This window comes from Buceros rhinoceros, unplaced genomic scaffold (genome assembly GCF_000710305.1).
Source record: "Buceros rhinoceros silvestris isolate BGI_N320 unplaced genomic scaffold, ASM71030v1 scaffold12742, whole genome shotgun sequence".
Classification (NCBI taxonomy): domain Eukaryota; kingdom Metazoa; phylum Chordata; class Aves; order Bucerotiformes; family Bucerotidae; genus Buceros; species Buceros rhinoceros.
Window position 1 is genome coordinate 1 of NW_010400747.1, and position 18,684 is coordinate 18,684.

The 18,684-nt window shown below is 42.1% G+C and overlaps 1 protein-coding gene across 1 annotated transcript; it reads left to right on the forward strand.

Annotated features, from left to right (window-relative positions):
- Positions 1–1,732: 1,732 nt before the first annotated feature.
- Positions 1,733–18,441, forward strand: ACRC (acidic repeat containing; the record flags this gene model as incomplete). Its single annotated transcript, XM_010132014.1, has 9 exons — positions 1,733–1,779; positions 4,228–4,279; positions 4,657–4,730; positions 8,605–9,036; positions 10,339–10,510; positions 11,584–11,722; positions 13,112–13,250; positions 15,968–16,172; positions 18,189–18,441. Coding segments are annotated over 9 exons (1,513 nt in total), but the record flags the coding sequence as incomplete, so codon positions are not given.
- Positions 18,442–18,684: the final 243 nt, after the last annotated feature.

The following is an 18,684-nucleotide window of genomic DNA, read 5'->3' on the forward strand; positions in this document are numbered from 1 at the left end:
GTCGGAGGGGCAGCGGCTCTGCGTCCGGCATTGCCTGTGCTGGTCGCGTGGAAGCCCGGTTTCAGACTGCGCCTCCGCTTGTTTTGTGATAGCCGGTAGCTGCGAGCACGTTTCAGGAAAACAGCTTCTGAGGTTTGAGTAATTTTCGTGTAATTAAAAGAAGCTATCTTAATACTTTTAAAGCAAGTGCATGGTGTATTTTTCAAGTTGTTAGTGTTTGGGTTTTGTCAGAAAATGAAATAAATAATTTTTATGACCTGCCTCTGCGTTTGCATGAGAATTGCTGTCCAAGTGGTAACGCATCCATTCTGCATCTTAAAATAGCTCTATGAAAGCTACTTCATTTTGCTAAAAATTCATGGAAATCATATTAAAATGCACTTTATACAAAACCAGTTTGTTTCTCATTGTTGCATGTTTTGAGGTTTCAGCCTTACTACAGCACAGGGTTCTCTACGTGACTATATGCCGTGTGTAAGATGAGAAACACGTTTTTTACACCTTCCAACTTCTGATGCCAAATATGAACTTTAACCATGTGATGTCCTTAGCCTGTGTCTCCAAATGGTTACATCTTTCAGATTTTGAGAGCGATTGATTACTACTTCAGTATGAAAATCACAGAATTGTTTTGGTTAGAAGAGACCTTTCAAATCATCAAGTCCAACCATTAACCCAGCACAGCCCGGTCCGCCACTAAACCATGACCCTAAGCACCACATCTACACATCTCTTAAATCCCTCCAGGGACAGTGACTCCACCACTCCCCTGGGCAGCCTGATCCAGGGCTTGGCAACTCATTTGGTGAAGAGTTTTTTCCTAATACCAAATCTAAACCTCCCCAGCACAACTTGAGGCCGTTTCCTCCTGTTTGTTATCTGGGAGAAGAAACCGACACCCCCCTCACCACACCCTCCTTTCAGGTAGTTGTAGAGAGCGATAAGGTCTCCCCTCAGCCTCCTCTCCAGACAAACAACCCCAGTTCCCTCAGCCGCTCCTTGTAAGATTTGTTCGCTAGACCCTTCTCCAGCTTTGTTGCCCTTCTCTGAACACGCTCCAGGACCTCGATGTCCTGCTTGGAGTGAGGGGCCCAAAACTGGGCACAATATTCAAGATGAGTACAGGGGGACAATCCCTGCCCTGCTCCTGCTGGCCAGGCCAGTGCTGATACAGGCCAGGATGACATCGGCCTTCTTGCCACCTGGGCACGCTGCTGGCTCATATTCCGCTGGCTATCAGCTGATGCCCCCAGGGCTTGGAGTGAGGGGCCCAAAACTGGGCACAATATTCAAGATGAGTACAGGGGGACAATCCCTGCCCTGCTCCTGCTGGCCAGGCCAGTGCTGATACAGGCCAGGATGACATCGGCCTTCTTGCCACCTGGGCACGCTGCTGGCTCATATTCAGCTGGCTATCAGCTGATGCCCCCAGGTCCTTTTCCCACCCAGGCAGCTTTCCAGCCACTCTTCCCCCAGCCTGTAACCTTGCAGGGGGTTGTTGTGACCCCAGCGCAGGACCTGACTATATATTGGACATAGATGGCTATTATAATTTTTAATATGCAAGTTATATTTTAAATAATTTAAACCATCTCACCCTATTTGATATGTTCGGTGTTTTTTCAGTATGTGTTTGGCCGCCAGTGTTCACTGGTATTTCAGACCCATGGAGATGCTCGTGTACTTCCTGTTGACCTAATGTTGATACTGCTGTGTGTTTTGTTTTTTGCAGCTGTGCCTTGTACTTCTCTTCCAGCAGCGATGATGAGTTTGAAATGTGTAAGTAAGAACGTGTTAGCTTGTTTCTTGAAGGAGTGTGAAAAGGATACATTTCTATCTAGTTATAATGAAGTAGTGTGATCTTCTGTCATTGCTCTTGCTACAAAGTACATTTTCTCCTTGCCTTGCAGTGTTCGTAGCTGTATGCCCCGCCGAGTGTTCCTGAGTCTCTTGTCTTAATCTTGCAATCTTTTTGCCCCTCGTTATTTTTCTTGTTGCCACGGTTTTGTCTGTTCCCTGTTACTTGCTTCCTTCTTAGTCTACAGAGGGTCTTCAAATAACATTTTCTCTATTACTGCCCCAAACTACGTCTGAACTACTCAGAATTCCCTCTTATATGTCAGCTTTTGCTGCATGAGTCTTAACCAGTTGGAAGGATATTTCTTGGCACTTTAGTACTTGGAACGGAGTGCTAAATTTTACGTGGTGCCTTCTACTGTGTGTAACTTACTATCTTTATGTACAAAACCTGATAGGAAGAACAGACATTATGACTACGCTAGGGCAGTCAAGTACTGTGTTTTTCTGTTGCAAGAGTTCTGTTTAGCATGTTCCTTAGATGGACTGATTATGCCTGTCAAGTGATTTTGAGACTGGTAAGTAATTTAAAGGCTCGTGAATCTTGCAATATGTTCCCTATTACCAAATTCAGCGTTTGAACAGTTGCGGTAAAAATGGTAAGGTAACAAGTTATATCTGTTTATTTTACCTTTTGCATATCACTCTTGTGTTAGTCAAGCTGCTTTTAAAGCAGATTTCTCATTTTAGAGTTTGTGTTGCGGTCAGTGCCACGTGAATTGATCTTAAGCGTTGTCAAGCCTTACTACCTATGTCTAATTGCATTAAAATGTGCTGTGTATAGTTCCTGCACTACCTCTACACTCTTAAATCTGATAAATATTTCAATACTGTCCATTCATTAGGTTATTGCTTGCTTTCCTGTAATTTTTTAAACTTAAATACTTGATAGTGCTTTCTTTCTGCTTTTTTTGCTGCCTCTATCTAGGATGCCGTTGAGGCCGAAGTCATGTGTGAGCTCTGGCATGGAAGATAACTGAAAGTAAATAGTTTGGGCTTGGAGCAGAATATTTGCAAAGCTATTCTATTGTCATATGTCACTATAGTAGCCGCTGTAGGAAAGAGAAATGAACACATCTGCCAAGAAACTAAAGAGAATCGATCTATTAAGTAGCAAGTCATATTTTTCTGAAAACTTTTGGTTTCCTGTGATCAACTGTCAGTCTTACTCGTTTGGCGCTGCTTCATGATTTAGGAACACTGCGGTTATGATCAGCTGGGCAAACACCTGGCAGCTGGCCATTTGTGCTTCAGTGAGCCGGCGTGTTATAGCGGCTTGGAAGGCAGCAGATGCTGTGTTTACTTACTTTGTGACGAGGGTAGTGGTGAAGACTGCTAGGTGCTAAAACTGAGAATAAATTCTTGCTCCAAACACTTTTTGAGCTTCAAGGTTTTGAATTCTCTTTCTCCTCTCCCTTCTTCAAAGAGCGAACCGCTTAGTCCCATTCTGTGCTTTTTAACTTACGGAGTGCTTTCAGGGTAGGATTTGTGTGTAGCTCAGCTGCCCTTCCTGGTACCAGAATGTACTGATCAGCCATAAAACCTTTATCAAACCTGTCTTCTGATTTTGGGCTTACGGCATAGAGCAGAAGTTTATGAAGCTTTAGTCATGCATGCAGCTTCAGATTGTGAGAACAAACACTTCTTAACTGGCCTGTTATGTTCTAATTAGGGAACAGTTGTTTCCCTTCTCCTCAGCCTGATTTATGCTTTAATGAAATTTGTTCCTCTTCAACTTCCCTGAATCTCTCATAATGAAGGCATGTAAAATTTTGATGACGTTTCTGATAATCTCTCAAGTGTCACTACTTCAGGCATGTGCAGTACTGCTACTTGAACCATATTTTCATGTTTAGCAGTCACCATGATACCCCTGGAGTGATTAAAACGCATTTATTTCTGAGTAGTAGTATTGAATTGCTGTTCTGCAGTGAGGTATTGTTGTTGCCATTTTGTTTGAGCGTTTTTTTGGAGTCACTTACTGGAATAAGCGTATGGACTCTTCTTTGCAGTAGTAAAACTATTACCTGCATTCATTAAAATGTATGGAGAGAATATTGATAAACCCATTCAATTCCACCCCCAGTCATCCACATTTGTGAGGAGTACTGCATGCTGCAAGATACATGACAGCTCTTCTTATCTGGCTTTGTGCTGGGCAAGGATTGAATAATTAAGGAAATGCTAGAAAGCTGCTGTGAGCTTTGAGGAATTGGGAGTGGGAATTATATATGCAGGATTTGTATGTTTGGTTTTTAGGGTTATTTTTTTTAAGAACTTAGAAGTTTTGCTAGTTGCAAACTTTTCTCTTAAAAAATGCATACCAAAAGAAACAGAACCTTGTCATTAAGTAATCTTTTATTGTTTCAGTTTTAACTAGAATGAAAACTCCCACATCTGTTTCTAAAAAGGCGGATGCAAGGTGGGTGCTGTAATTAATGACTTTTCAACGTTTATGTTTTAGTTTTCTGAATCACATCTATTATTCAGCGTAGAGAAAAAATGATCAAAAGTTTTAGTGGTTGATAGGCAGATATGTTTATAGGAGGGAGTACAGACAGAAGAACTATTACGTGTTCAATCTGTATGTTCAGGCCAAATGTTAAATGGGATGTTTGGAAGTGTGCATGCTCTATTGCCATTCCTATTAACAGATTTAGTTAGTAACAGTTGCTGTGAGCAATCGATAATGTTACATTGGGTGGCTTTTTTTATTTGCTTTTTTAATAAGGCAAACTTACTCTTCTATTTTCCTGCTTATGCATACCTTTTTTTCCACATTATTTGCTTGTTTTACAGTTTGAAGGACTTTATTGATGACTCGGATGCTTTCTTCTCAGACTTTAAAGTGAAAAAGAGCACAACAAAGAATAGTAAGTAATTGGCCAGCAGCAAGTATGAAGCAGGCATTTTAATGGGTGGAAAGGTAGCATTCATTGCTAAGCTCATAAATTTCTGAGGGAGCTTGCTAAACATAAGATCACTTTGTGTCTTCCTTGAGTTTCTTTCTGTTTCTTGTGGCGGTTACAGAGGAAAGTATGGTCATACTATTCTGACAAGTGAATGTTTTGAAGCGTTGCTGTAGGTCTGCAGATACTGTGAACTAGTATTTGGGCCTGTGAAAAGAGTAGCAGCTCATGGATGATTAGACTGAGCTGCAAATACGGGATGATCACTGTGGAGAGAGAACTTGCAATATGTGAAATGGTGATCCTCTGGCTGTACCAGCTCGTTCTATTAACTATTGTTAAGCTAGATACTTTTAATTTGATGGAGGTGTTGGCAATCAGGCCGGTCTTGCCTGTGGGTGTTGCAGAGACACAGACTGGGTCCTTTAATATGAAGCTTCTTTAGCCAAGGTCCTGTGTGTAATCCTGCAAACACTGGCTACAAGACGTTCTGGAAAACCATCACTTGAGGGGTTTCAGTGCTTGTCTGAGCAGAGGATCCCTGTTTTCTCCCAAGGCATGGAAAGTGCCTTGGTTTAGTAACATTCAGAGCCTGACTACAGCTGTTTAGTGCACTTCTTATTGATATGAACAAAACGGACTTCCCTGGCAAGAGTGAGCAGGGCTCTGGAATTCGTGACACAGCTACTAGGTCAGCAACCAGTTGACAGAATTATAGTAGATGAAGAGATCTCATGTGAAGCTCTGAGCCCTGATGAAGAAGGGCGGAATCTCTTATAGCTGATGTGAATGTCAACCCTGAAACACGTATGCCAGCTGTAGACTGTACACAGCTAATGGAATGCTTTCTGGAGGAGACATGGGGGAAGCCAAGTGGACCAGAGGCATCACTAAAAAAAAAAGTTACCAGTAGATCTGACGTGGTCCCTTGATCTTGGTAGGTCAAATCTGAGATGTCAGGAGGCTTGTTTGTTGGCTAGTGTGCACTTTGTGCTGTAGGCTATGGTGCCATCAGCTAGGACTGAGCATTTTGTAAGTCACCCTTCACTTGGTGGTTTTCTAAAACTTTAATATGAAACGTTCAGCTTTACTCTTATGTGCACTTATTTTTTGTTATGGGGAACAAAAAGGAAACCTACAGAGGGTGGAAGAAAGGACAGGTAATGTGGGAGGATTGCAGAGAAATTGTCTGAGGAGCCAGGAAGGAAATAAAGCTAGGGAACCCAAAGTCCTGATACAATTAAATCTGGCCGGGAACATCAAGGATAGCAAGAAAAGCTTCTATAAGTGCATCGGTGATAAAAGAAGGACTAGGGAAAATGTGGGCCGTTTCTGGAAGGGAATGGGAGACGTGGTTACCCAGGATATAGAGAAGACTGAGGTACTCAACAACTTTTTTGCCTTGATCTTCACTGAAAAGTGCTCCAGCCACATCCTCCAAGTCATAGAAGGCAAAGGCAGGGACTGGGAGAATGATGAACCACCCACTGTAGGAGAAGATCAGTTTCAAGACCATCTAAGGATCCTGAAGTGCACAAGTCCGTAGGACCGGATAAGATGCATCTGTGGGTCCTGAGGGAGGTAGTGCCTGAAGTTCCTAAGCCACTATCCTTCATATTTGAGAAGTCATGGCAGTTCAGTGAAGTTCCTGATGACTGGATAAGGAGAAACATAACACCCATGTTTTAAAAAGGGAAAAAAAGAAGACCCGGGAAACTACAGGTCAGTCAGTCTCTCCTCTGTTCCTTGGCAAGAATGTGGAATGGACCTTTCTGGAAACTATGCTAAGGCACATGGAAAATAAGGAGGTGATTGGGGACAGCCAACGTGGCTTCATCAAGGGCAAATTGTGCCTAACAAATTTAGTGCCCTTCTACGATGGGGCTATGGTGTTGGTGGGTAAGGGAAAAGCAACTGATGGAATCTGCCCGGACGTGTGCAAGGCATTCCACACTGACCCATATGACATCCTTCTCTCTAAATTGGAGAGAGATGTATTTGATGGATGGACCACTCAGTGGATAAGGAATTGGCTGGATGGTCGTGCTCAAAGAGTTGTAGTCAATGGCTAGATGTCCAGCTGGAGACCAGTGACTAGTGGTGTTACTGAGGGGTAGGTATTGGGGCCGGTGCTATTAAATGTCTTTGCTGGTAACATGGACAGTGGGGCTGAGTGCGCTCTCAGCACGTTTGCCAGTGACACCAAACTGTGTGGTGCGGTTGATGCTCTGAAGGGAAGGGATGCCATCCGGAGGGATCTTGACAGCTAGGCCTGTGCAAACCTCACGAAGTTCAACACGGCCAAGTGCAAGGCCCTGCACGTGGGTCAGGACAATCCCAATCACGCATATAGGCTGGGCCGTAAGTAGATTGAGAGCAGCCCTGAGGAGAAGGACTTGGGGATGTTGGTGGATGAAAAACTGAGTACCAGCCAGCAATGTTGCTCAAAGAGTTGTAGTCAATGGCTAGATGTCCAACTGGAGACCAGTGACTAGTGGTGTTACTGAGGGGTAGGTATTGGGGCCGGTGCTATTAAATGTCTTTGCTGGTAACATGGACAGTGGGGCTGAGTGCGCTCTCAGCACGTTTGCCAGTGACACCAAACTGTGTGGTGCGGTTGATGCTCTGAAGGGAAGGGATGCCATCCGGAGGGATCTTGACAGCTAGGCCTGTGCAAACCTCACGAAGTTCAACACGGCCAAGTGCAAGGCCCTGCACGTGGGTCAGGACAATCCCAATCACGCATATAGGCTGGGCCGTAAGTAGATTGAGAGCAGCCCTGAGGAGAAGGACTTGGGGATGTTGGTGGATGAAAAACTGAGTACCAGCCAGCAATGTGTGCTCACAGTCAGAAAGTCAGTCGAATCCTGGGCTGCATTAAAAGCACTGTGATCAACAGGTCAAGGGAGGTGATTCTTTCTTCCTCTCTACTCTGCTCTGGTGAGACCCCACCTGGAGTACACAGCATGAGAAAGACATGGGCCTGTTGGAATCGCCACAAAGATGACTGGTGGGCTGGAGCTTCTCCCCGCATGAGGCAGGCTGAAAGAGTTGGGGTTGTTCAGCCTGGAGAAATGAAGGCTCTGGGGACTGGCCTGCCACTTAAAGAGGGCGTACAGGAAAGATGGGGTGGGGACTGTTTATCAGGGAGTGTAGGGATAGGATGAGGGGCGATAGGTTTAAACTGAAAGAGGGTAGATTTGGTTTAGATATTAGGAAGAGAGAAATGAAGGCTCTGGGGACTGGCCTGCCACTTAAAGAGGGCGTACAGGAAAGATGGGGTGGGGACTGTTTATCAGGGAGTGTAGGGATAGGATGAGGGGTGATGGTTTTAAACTGAAAGAGGGTAGATTTAGATTAGATATTAGGAAGAAATTTTTTACTGTGGAACAGGTTGCCCAGAGAGGTTGTGGATGCCCCCTCCCTGCAAGTGTTCAAGGCCAGGTTGGATGGGGCTTTGAGCAGCCTGGTCCAGTGGAAGGTGTCCCTGCCCCTGGCAGGGGAGTTGGATCTAGGTGGCCTTTAAAGGTCCCTTCCAATCATTCTGTGATTCTGTGAATGAAGATTATGCCAGCACTAGCTACCTGTTCAGGATTGTTATTCCTGATGGCAGGTGTATACATACACGGGGTTTAAGTTACTTTTTTTTTTTTTGGTATAATTTTTGGTGATTTTCTATTTAGTATGATAGTAAATGAGCAGGGTGTAATAAAGTAAATCCGAAGATAGCTTTCTATTCTTTGCGCTTTCCTTTCTTCAAGGGATTTTTGTGTTAAGACAAAGGCAGGTCTCCTAAATAAAATTACCAAAATTTTAAGCTGTTTCTTTTGAATTGCAGCACAGAAAGATCTTCAGACCCTGAAAAAGCTGATGACTTCTGGAAAGAAAAACACTTGCTGCCAAGAATTGCAGTATCCAGAGGCTTCAAGTGACATTGAAGATTCTGTCTTTGTAGAAAGTTCATGGCATGACGACCAAAAAGGGGCAGAGAAAGAGAGTCAGAGGTCCATAAAAGTCCCACCTCCACAGAACCCGAATGAGTCAATTTCCAGAGGCAGTCCAGACTTTCTTCTTAGAAGGAACGAAAGAACTGGTGAAACAAGTACAGAAAACAAAGTGCCAACTGTGATGCTACGACCCAGTACAGAGGTAGAATCAGATAGCTCAGGTGATGAATTTGAATCATTAATAGAACGGATAAGGAAACGAAATAAACCCCAAAAAACAGTCTTAAGCACAAATAAAACTGTCTACCAGCCAAGCACAGTAGGTAAGCAATTGTTCTTAGCTATCAAGATACCTATTAGCAGCAATAAATCTTTTAGTTTGTGTGGCATATGCTGTAGAAATGCAACCCAGCATCTTGCCACTGAATTGATGCAGTCAGGAATTACTCCTCTGAACATTCTGAAAAAGTGATTTTACTAGTCTTGTGATATCAAGGTTTAGGTTTTCACTATTACTTGTTTTTATAATTCCTATAATTGCAGGCATTTGTTGTTTTTAAAATTGTTCTGAAAACAAGTCTAACTAGTGGTTTCGAATGATGATTAATTTTAATGCGTGGTAGCAGTTAATGCGAAGCTGTCGTTTTGGTTGAAACTTTGAGCAGTTTAGATGCTGTTTGTTTAGTATTTGAATTTATAACTGACTTTATTTTAAAATACAGTTTAAAATGAGAATTTCCTATTATCAGTAGCTCCTCTCCTTTGACTAGCTGAAGTGAGTTCTAACTGAAAGATTGCAAAGGGGGAAAAGGGCTATTGCTGAGTAAGGTCTCTTTCTAGAAAAGTGAACACGGGGTGCCTTCCTCACTTACAAGGACCACTTCAGGGTAAGGAGACCTATAGAAGAAGATGGCTGGCAGCATACTAATATGCCCTGTGAAAGAGAAAAAAATTTTTTTTAGTTGAAATATTTCAATATGGTCTATAAAATATATTCTAGAAGTGAGCTGGCAGCTGCATTGACTTCTGTATATGGCTGAATAATGAAAAGAAAGTAGTGGGCCAAATAGAAGAACAGTTACAGAAAAGCTAGCAGAGAGAACACCTACTGAAACTGCAAACCTTGAAGTGGTCCCGGATTTCTGGTACGAGGATTAGTCATTTTAGCAATCTGTACAGATGTAAACTGGGAAAATACGTAGATATACGTTCAGAACTTGCCTGCGAAACAAAGGATCTGATTAACGGTACATGACAGAAGGTTAGAATGATTTTTTTGTTGTTGTTGTTCAAATGGGATCTCTGTATTTTGAATTGGTGAAATGTCACAGAAGTGCCTGAGGGAGGTCGCAAACGCTTTTCCCTCCACTTCCTCCTAGGGGAATGGTTGAAAGTTTGGAGTCTGCCACTTCTTCATTCAGTAGTAATTTTTGTAGTATATAACAGGAAGTTTCCTTTCCATCAGCTGTAAAAGCCTTTGCATTCCAATATGCACAGTAAGAATGTGTATGCTGAGGTGGCACATTTGGCTTTTTGTTTTTTGACATTTTTCATGGTTCCGTTACTCCGTTGCTGTCCCAATTTTTTGACAGTGTGTAATCCTGTGACTCTTTCTTTTGAACTAGAAAACATGAAACCACCCTGTGAGGATGCCCAGCCTTTGAAAGAGGGGGAAGTCAAGACACCAAGGCCAAACTCCGTAACACTTCAAGAAACACCTTCCAGGATAATAGTTTCTGCAAGAATTACTAGGAATGAATTGGTCAGTTGCTCACAGTCAGCAAAGGCAGAGAAAAGGTAAGTGTTTCTTCTTCTTTACTGTGTTCTAGGGCCATTATAGATGGACAGAGAGATGCTAAACATTTTGCCTAGAATGACATTCTGATTTTTCTGGTACCCAGAAACGTCTGCGACCAGTTCAGCAGTTGTTAAGTAGCTGGAAATCAAAGCTTTCAGTCTTGAGGATATAAGCTAACCTCTACTTAGAGGAATTAATGACAAATAAATCTGACAGATGTCAAATCTTCTTTGTAAATGTTAGTTCTCTTGCTATTCTTTGTCTTGACACAGCATACTTCTAATGATCACTGGCCTTACAGCTTCTATCTATCCACCTTGCCTGCCTCTGAAAATATGTCCAAACTGACTCAATTCATGCCTCTTAACAAGTTTGTCTTGATGTTTTTGACCTGTATCCTTATAACTTGCAGATTTTTTTTTCTGTATGTGGATGCAGCTTAAGCTTTTGAGAAGAATGTCTTTTAATTTCTAATAGCTGCCTTTATTCCGTCTTAGCCATGTGATGTTTCCTTTAGTAATTTTTTAATTATGTATACCAATACAAAACCTTTAAATGGTGTCTCCAGAGATGATGCTTTGTCTGAGTGCTGCAATATTTGAGTTATTAATCATAATGGAATACCTACTTCCGCTGAATGAATTCCTGAGGAATCTCGGAATGTCTTTTGGCTATGTTTCTGAAAATGTACCTTTGTTGTGGGTGATCATGTTAGGGCTGTTCATATATTGATCATGTTTTTCTCTAATTGTGGCTTGCTGTGTCACAAAGATCTTTTACTACTTAAGAGTCCTCATAATCTAGTTTTGTAAAAAAAGCCAAATTTTGTAAATTAATGAAATAACTGCAGGGCTATTGCAACAGCTCTGTCCCTTCATGCCCCTGAAGGGGAAGGGAACAGTAAAAGCATGTGCGCCTCACTGGGCTCATGGGGGCTAGCTAGTGAAAAGAGTCAGGAGAGATTTATGCCAGTGGAAGCATTCCAGAGATCTTTACTGGCTATACAGTGGCCATTCTTTTTCAGTGTGATACCTCTCTACTTCAGTTAACTGCTTTATGGCTTTCCTTGCAGGGTGTGCTCAGTGCCTGGTTGTTTCTTGCAAGATCTCTCAAATCCAGCTTCCTGCTATGTGAAGTATTTCAAGAAAAATAAAGAGGAGCTGGCCCAGAAGCTTTACTCTCTGTATAATAGTACCATCTTTGAGCATAAGGTTGGCTACGAAACAAAAATTACAATTCTAAAATACTGGTTAATATGTTATTCTCATCATTCTTGATGTGATTGTTCTTTATTGTCTTCAGTTAATAGAGGTGAAGCTATAGCAATGGCTTATGTTTGAATTAGTTCAAGCAATTTCTTTGAAAGGGGTTTTCAGCTTGGCTTGTTCGCGGCAGTAACGGTGTACCATCAGAATGCACTTCCTTTTGTTGTTAGAACCTGTTGCCTCGTGTTTAATCATGCTACGTGCAGTCTTCATTCATTCTTGTTGTGTGTTCATGTCTGCCATTCTGGAACGGATTAAAAAGCCACTTATGTTTTGAATAGCAGCTTTGGGTGAACCTAAAGCTCTAAGTTCTATTTCAAATTGAAGGTTCAGTTTCAGAGAACCACTGTCTTGACATCTTCTGGGGTACTGGAGGCCCTCCTCTGGTGAGAAACATCTTTGAAAGGAAGGATGCTGCCCTTGGTAATTTGATTAGAATTTCCTTCACGAAGGAGAATGTTTCTGTGCAGCTGAGAAAATATTGTTAAGGTGACCAAGGTCAGACTGAGGTCATAATTTCACGTAAAGCTGAGCTGAACAGGCTCGGTATTGCTGAAAGCAAAATACCTTGCTGCTCGGTGCTTCAGCCGTGTACCTGTGTTGGCACTTACTACTGTTGGACCATTTACTTTAGCTCATTAACTAATATATATGACAGAAAACTGTTAGTAAAAGAACAGAGCTAACCAAGATACGTATGATGAAGGATAATGAAATCAGGAGCAACCCAGAGGATAAGCAAGGGGTGATTATTCACCCTCTCGCAGTGTGTAAGTGCATCGAATTAAAATGGCAAGTTGCAGATTGAGAACAACCAAAGCAAATGATACTTGACCTGTAAATTATTGAGCTGCAAAGCTTCGGATTGTAGACTGTTGTCTGTGGGAGCTAGCTGAGTATATACTCCTAAACACCAGAAAACAACTCGAAGTGCTCTTTGATGCAAAGGAACCACCTGTGGTTCAGTGAGGTGGTGTCTTGCAAATGACTAGCAGTTGGGAAGAGTACTTTTTTTGAAGAGGAAATTCAGTTTTATGCCTGTCCCTGTATCTCTTCTTAAGCAGTGTGTGTTAGCCACTGCTGGAGTCAGAATGGAGGAACGAATGGACTAAAAAGTCTCACCCTGCATTGTGAAACTCCCAGTGTTGGTTCCAGAAAAACTGATGGTGGAAGCAAGATGACATGGAGGGTGGGTTTACATCCTAAGTGACGACAGTGTTAAGGGCATTAACAGAGACATCCTGTACTGGCTTTGCAGTAAGGGGGAGCCAGAGGGCCCGAAGAATATGACAGAGGTAGGAGAGGGCAGATTACATGTACTGTTTTATTTTTCAGTTACCAGAGAAAATGGTAATAATCTGGAATAAGAAAATGAGAAAAACAGCAGGATATTGTGTAACTGGGCAGACAAAAGGTCCTGAAGCAAAACGTTATGCTCGCATAGAACTTTCTGAGAAAGTCTGTGACTCCGCAGGTAGGTAAAAGAAAAGATATGTTGATTCTTCTTTGAGAAAGCAAGTGCTAGATTAAAAACGTGAATCTGAGGCCGAAGAGATCTGGAACTGGACCCTGCTTTGAAATTTCGTATTACCTTGAATAAATAAATGTAATCATGGTAGTACTTGCCTTCACAACCTTTCCAAGAGGCTGGGCAGATTTACAAAATGTGAGAACAGAAGTGTATTCATGCTAACTGCAGGGTTTTTTTATATTTCTTATTGATTCGAAGACCTGTAGGATGCACTAATTCTGTATGTACTATAATGAGAATCTAAAATCTGACTTCTTCCATCATAGCCAGGCACCTTTTTGGTGGTATTTAAAGCTGGAATAAAGACAGGTCAGTGGCAAATTAAGTTCTATTATGTGGTGGGTACTGTAATTGCTATTTCTCTCTCATCCTCTCCCAGTTTGGGGAAATGAATGTTGTACTTACCATAAAAGAACCGATTCTGTAATTAATAAAATATTTTGAAATAGGCTTAATAAATTTGATTTGAGAGATACAACAGAGAGTATCCTGGAAATCTGCTTTTGAGACCTTAGGAGTCCACAAGTGTTGGTCAATTTTTAAGAAGCACCTTTTAGGAGCATAGGAGCAGGCAATCCCATTGTGTTGTAAGTTAAGCAAATGGGGCAGAAGACCAGCTTGGCTAAACTGGGGACTCCTTGTGAAACTCGAGAGGAAAAAGAAACTGCATGACCTTGAAGCAAGGTGAGCTTCACAGGCAGATTACAGAGCTGTGGTTTATATACACAGGGAGAACACATGAAAGGCCAAAGCTCAATTAGAGTTGAAACTGGCCAGTGTTGTGTCAGATAACAAGAGCTTTTTTAAGTGTGTTAATGGCAAGAGGAGGTGTAAAGAAAACATTAGACTGATGCTTGTTGAAGATGGTCATCTGACTAATATGGATGAGGAAGATGAAGCATTCAATGTGGGGGGTTTTTTGCTTCAGTCTTTAGACTTGGTCTGCCTAGTCCTCTGAGTCACAGGACCACAAGTGTGGGAACAGTGACTTTCTGTTTGTGGACACTGAAATTATCAGGGACGAGCTGTATCAACTGAATGTTCACAAGTTCATGGGGACTGATGGAATTGACCCCGGAGTACTGAAGCAAATAGCAGATGTTATGGCAGGACCCCTCTTGATCATCTACCAAAGGTTTTGAGAGTCTGAGGAGGTCACTGCTGACTGAAAGTTGGCCAGTGTTATTCCAGTTTACAAGAAGGGTGTGAGAGAAGATGAAGACCTCTTAGTCTAACCTGACTTCCTGGGAAGATTACGGAGAAGATCATACTGGGTACTTTTGAAAGGCATTTAAAGAATAATGCAATCATCAGGCACAGTCAACATGGGTTCACAAAGGGAAAGTCCTGTTCAACTAATTAGGTGTCCTTCCATGACAAGGTCACCTGCCTAGTGGATAAAGGAAAGGCAACGGATATAGTTTTTCTGGGTTTTAAGTAAGACTTTTGATACAGTACCTCACATCATCCTTCGGGTCAGCTTGTCTGGCTGTGGGATGGGCATGTTCATGGGGTGCTGGGTGAAGAAGTGGCTGAAGGGCAGTACCTAAAGAGTTGTAGTGAATGGCACTATGTGTGGCTGGTGACTGGCACTGGTGGTGTTCCTTGTGGTTAAATTCTAGGGCCAGCCTGTTCAATTTATTTATCAGCAATCTGGATGCAGGAGTTCAACGTACCATTAGCAAGCTTGCTGATGATACCAAACTGGAAGATGCTGTTGACTCTCTTGAGGGACAAGATGCCTTGCAGAGGGATGTAGATAGATTGGCGCATTGGGCAATGATTAATGGGGTGAAGTTTAACAAGAGAAATGCTGAATTTGCACCCGGGATGGAGTAAGGCTGGACACAAGGATAAAATGGAAGAAGAGTAGCTGGAGAAAAGCCCTGCAGAAAGGCATCTGGGGATCCTGGTTGGCAGCAGGCTTAATATGACTCAGCTGTTTGCCCTGGCAACCAAAAGGGCAAACTGTATGCTGGAGTGCATCAAAAGTGAAGTTTAACAAGAGAAATGCTGAATTTGCACCCGGGATGGAGTAAGGCTGGACACAAGGATAAAATGGAAGAAGAGTAGCTGGAGAAAAGCCCTGCAGAAAGGCATCTGGGGATCCTGGTTGGCAGCAGGCTTAATATGACTCAGCTGTTTGCCCTGGCAACCAAAAGGGCAAACTGTATGCTGGAGTGCATCAAAAGCAGCATAACCAGCTGGCCAAAAGAGGTGATTATCCTGCCGTATTCAGCATTGGTGCAGCCTCACCTTAAATACTGTGTGCAGTCCTGGGCCTCACAGTATAAGGCTGTGAAGGTCCTTGAATGTGTCCAGAGGAGGGAAAAAAAGCTGACCTAGATAAAGGTGTTTCAGGTCTCATAAAAAACCCAACAGCAACAACAAAAAGACCCAAACAAATGAAAAAAACCCAATAGAATTAGACATATACGGAAGTAACTAGGATTCAGGAGTAGGGCTAATCATGAAACTGGAAATGCACGGAGTAAAACTGTGTTTTATGTGCATTTTCTCTTACCAAAACATTGGTAATTCCAGCCTCCAAAGTAACTCTTGCATCTTCATAAAGACTGTCAAAGGTCCGAAGTAGTGACCAAGGATGAAAGTCTGTACTTTCCCATACCCAGCTGCTCTTTTGTTTGCCTTACCCCAAGATCGTCTTCGAGACACACTGGTTCATGAGGCTTGCCATGCAGCCACCTGGCTGATCAATGGTGTTCGCGATGGACATGGACGATTATGGAGATTCTATGCCATCAAATCATCTGTGATTCATCCAGAACTGCCAGTAGTAACACGGTGCCACAGCTATGAGATTAATTACAAATTCATCTATGAGTGTGTTCTGTGCAAAGCAACGTGAGTAATGTTTTGATCTTGTATATGACTCTGTATTAACTTTGACTCTAACTTGGCAGTCTCCTCTGTTTAGAAATCATGGGTCTCTTATACAGTTGAGATATTGCGTTGTAACTTCACATTTCCAGAGCCCAAGGAGCCTCGCTGCACGATTCCAGATGTTTGTTTCTAATTAGTTTCAGTTCCAGTTCAGAGGCCAGGACAGGCAGAAGTGTCTTCTGAGGGCCATTGGTGATGACGGAAGGTCTTTGGGAAGCAGTAAGAGATCAGAAAACAAGCCTCAACTTTGAAGGACACGGCAGGGAAAGGTCACACCTCATGTGGCTGCTCTCACTTTTCAAACATTGTTCAAATGATGTAAATTAGGATTCACCTTCTACTGTAGTTAATATTGAGTGAACTTGTGAAAGTTTTTGACCACTTATCTCTGATTTCATGATCAGCACTGATCCTATAATAGGCTTTTTGGTATGAGGTGGTATTTCCAGATTTAACTAAGTACTACATCAGGAGTAATTCTTGTGGACCTACACTGACAGAGCAATAATGGGATCTGGTGCATCCCTGTAGAATGTGTGTAAGCAAAGTGCTAACTTCTGTTGCAGAAATAAGGCATTCCAGTTCCTTTTAAATCTATCTACATTTTACAGAGTAACGTATTTGAATGTGCCACAACAACAGTCTAGGTTTGATCTAGGGAAGAACAGTCCACAAAGGAGCGCTAGACTTGGCATACTGGACTGAATTGCTTTTTAGTTGCTCATCCTTACAAAGAAACTGAGGACCATCTGGTGCTGAAAGAAGTCAGTAGTAACTGGAAGTTACTGTTACTACAAGTCCCTGTAAAACTGGGCACAAAATGTGTGACAGTAATTAGATATGAGAACTAAGTAGCAGAGGAAGCTTTCTGGGATTTGTATCTTGATGACTTTAAGACTAAACATTTTGACTAGTGTCTGTTTTGGTAGCGCTAAGTAAAATGTAGAGACTAACAATATAATGATTTCTAATGATTTAAAAGTCTATAAAATATATAGTCAGTTTTCTATTAGATCTTTTACTTCATGGACTCTTTCAGCTTGTGTATCTATTAAAAGAAAAATAGATGTCTGCAGCCACACAGATGCAAGCAGCGCTGTGATGTGAAGGACTGAAGCTAGGACACAGATCTACTGATAAATTTTGCAACATTGATCATGCAACATTGGTCAGCAAGACTTCTGTCTTGCTTACTGCGTTTGTGAAATGTGAACTATATATGTTGCTGAGATGAAGCAGAAAAAATAGTTGCTATAGTAATTTAACATGTTTATTACCTTTCATGGGTATGGAAAGTATTGCCTTTACTGGAGGATTGTAGCTGACTACAGACTTCTGTGTGTAATGACTTCAGTCTAAGTGGGAGAGCATGACTTTGGGTTTTTCAGTTCTGTGTAGCCCAGTGCAGTGGCTCACAATGGTGTGATGATTTTTTTTAATTTTTTTTTTTTTTAACATTTTATTATCCGCCCCCCCACCAACTTCAGGGGATAAGTGCATACTTAGAAAGCATGCATGGAATTTTCTTTGTCAGGATCATATGTGCTATTTCCAGAAGTGCTGAAAGGAAACTGTATTTTCAGAAAAAATCTTCCTGAATGCATTAGTTGCTTAAATGTAACAGAACATTGAGAAGATTTGATGGTGATGGTGAAGGGTTGATCCCAGTTGATCCCAGTTGATACCTGGGATGTGGAGGTATTGCAAAATGTTGTAGCACAGCACATGACTAGGCTGAGAGTAAAGGAGACTGAGAAAGGATCCAAGCTGAAAAGGCTGTGAAAAAAGTTCTAGGGTAGAGAAGTGTGTACTACAGATTTGATGGTCCTACAGCCTGAAGTATGTAGTCTGTTTCCTGTTCTGAAGTGTTAGCTTAGAACTTTGACCTAAGTAGCCTAGCAGAAGAGAAATGAGCCCTTTCCCACAAATATTGTCTACTGCAAGTGTGAAATACTACTACTTATTTTTCCATTTCAGAATTGGACGTCATTCCAAGTCTCTGAACACAGAGTGCTTCATGTGTGCATTCTGCGGAGGGCAGCTGGTCCTGAGTCAGCCCACTGGGAAGGCTGACACTCCTGCTAGGACGCAACTAACATCCTTTGCAAAGTATGTGAAAGAAAACTATGGACTTACAAAAAGAGAGCGGCATGAGCTGAGCCATGCAGAAATCATGCAGAAACTCAGTGCTGATTTTGCTTTAAAAACTAGGCTTCAAGATTCCTTGTAATATCTCAATATGCTTCCTTTCTTGCTGCTGCTTAAATTTTGTATGTAGTAGTAAATGAGTCTAAGAATGTGTTTTGGACAATTTTTTTGGAGCAAGAAGTAATGATGATAGAAGTTCTGTGGTGATGCGCAAGTCAGGATATCCTTCTTAGACTTCAGCTAAACACCGTTTGTGTCTGGGAAGATGTGGTTCTAGGCCCTTTGTGGGACTGTCTCGGTATGTTTGTCTGGAATTTTCTGAATG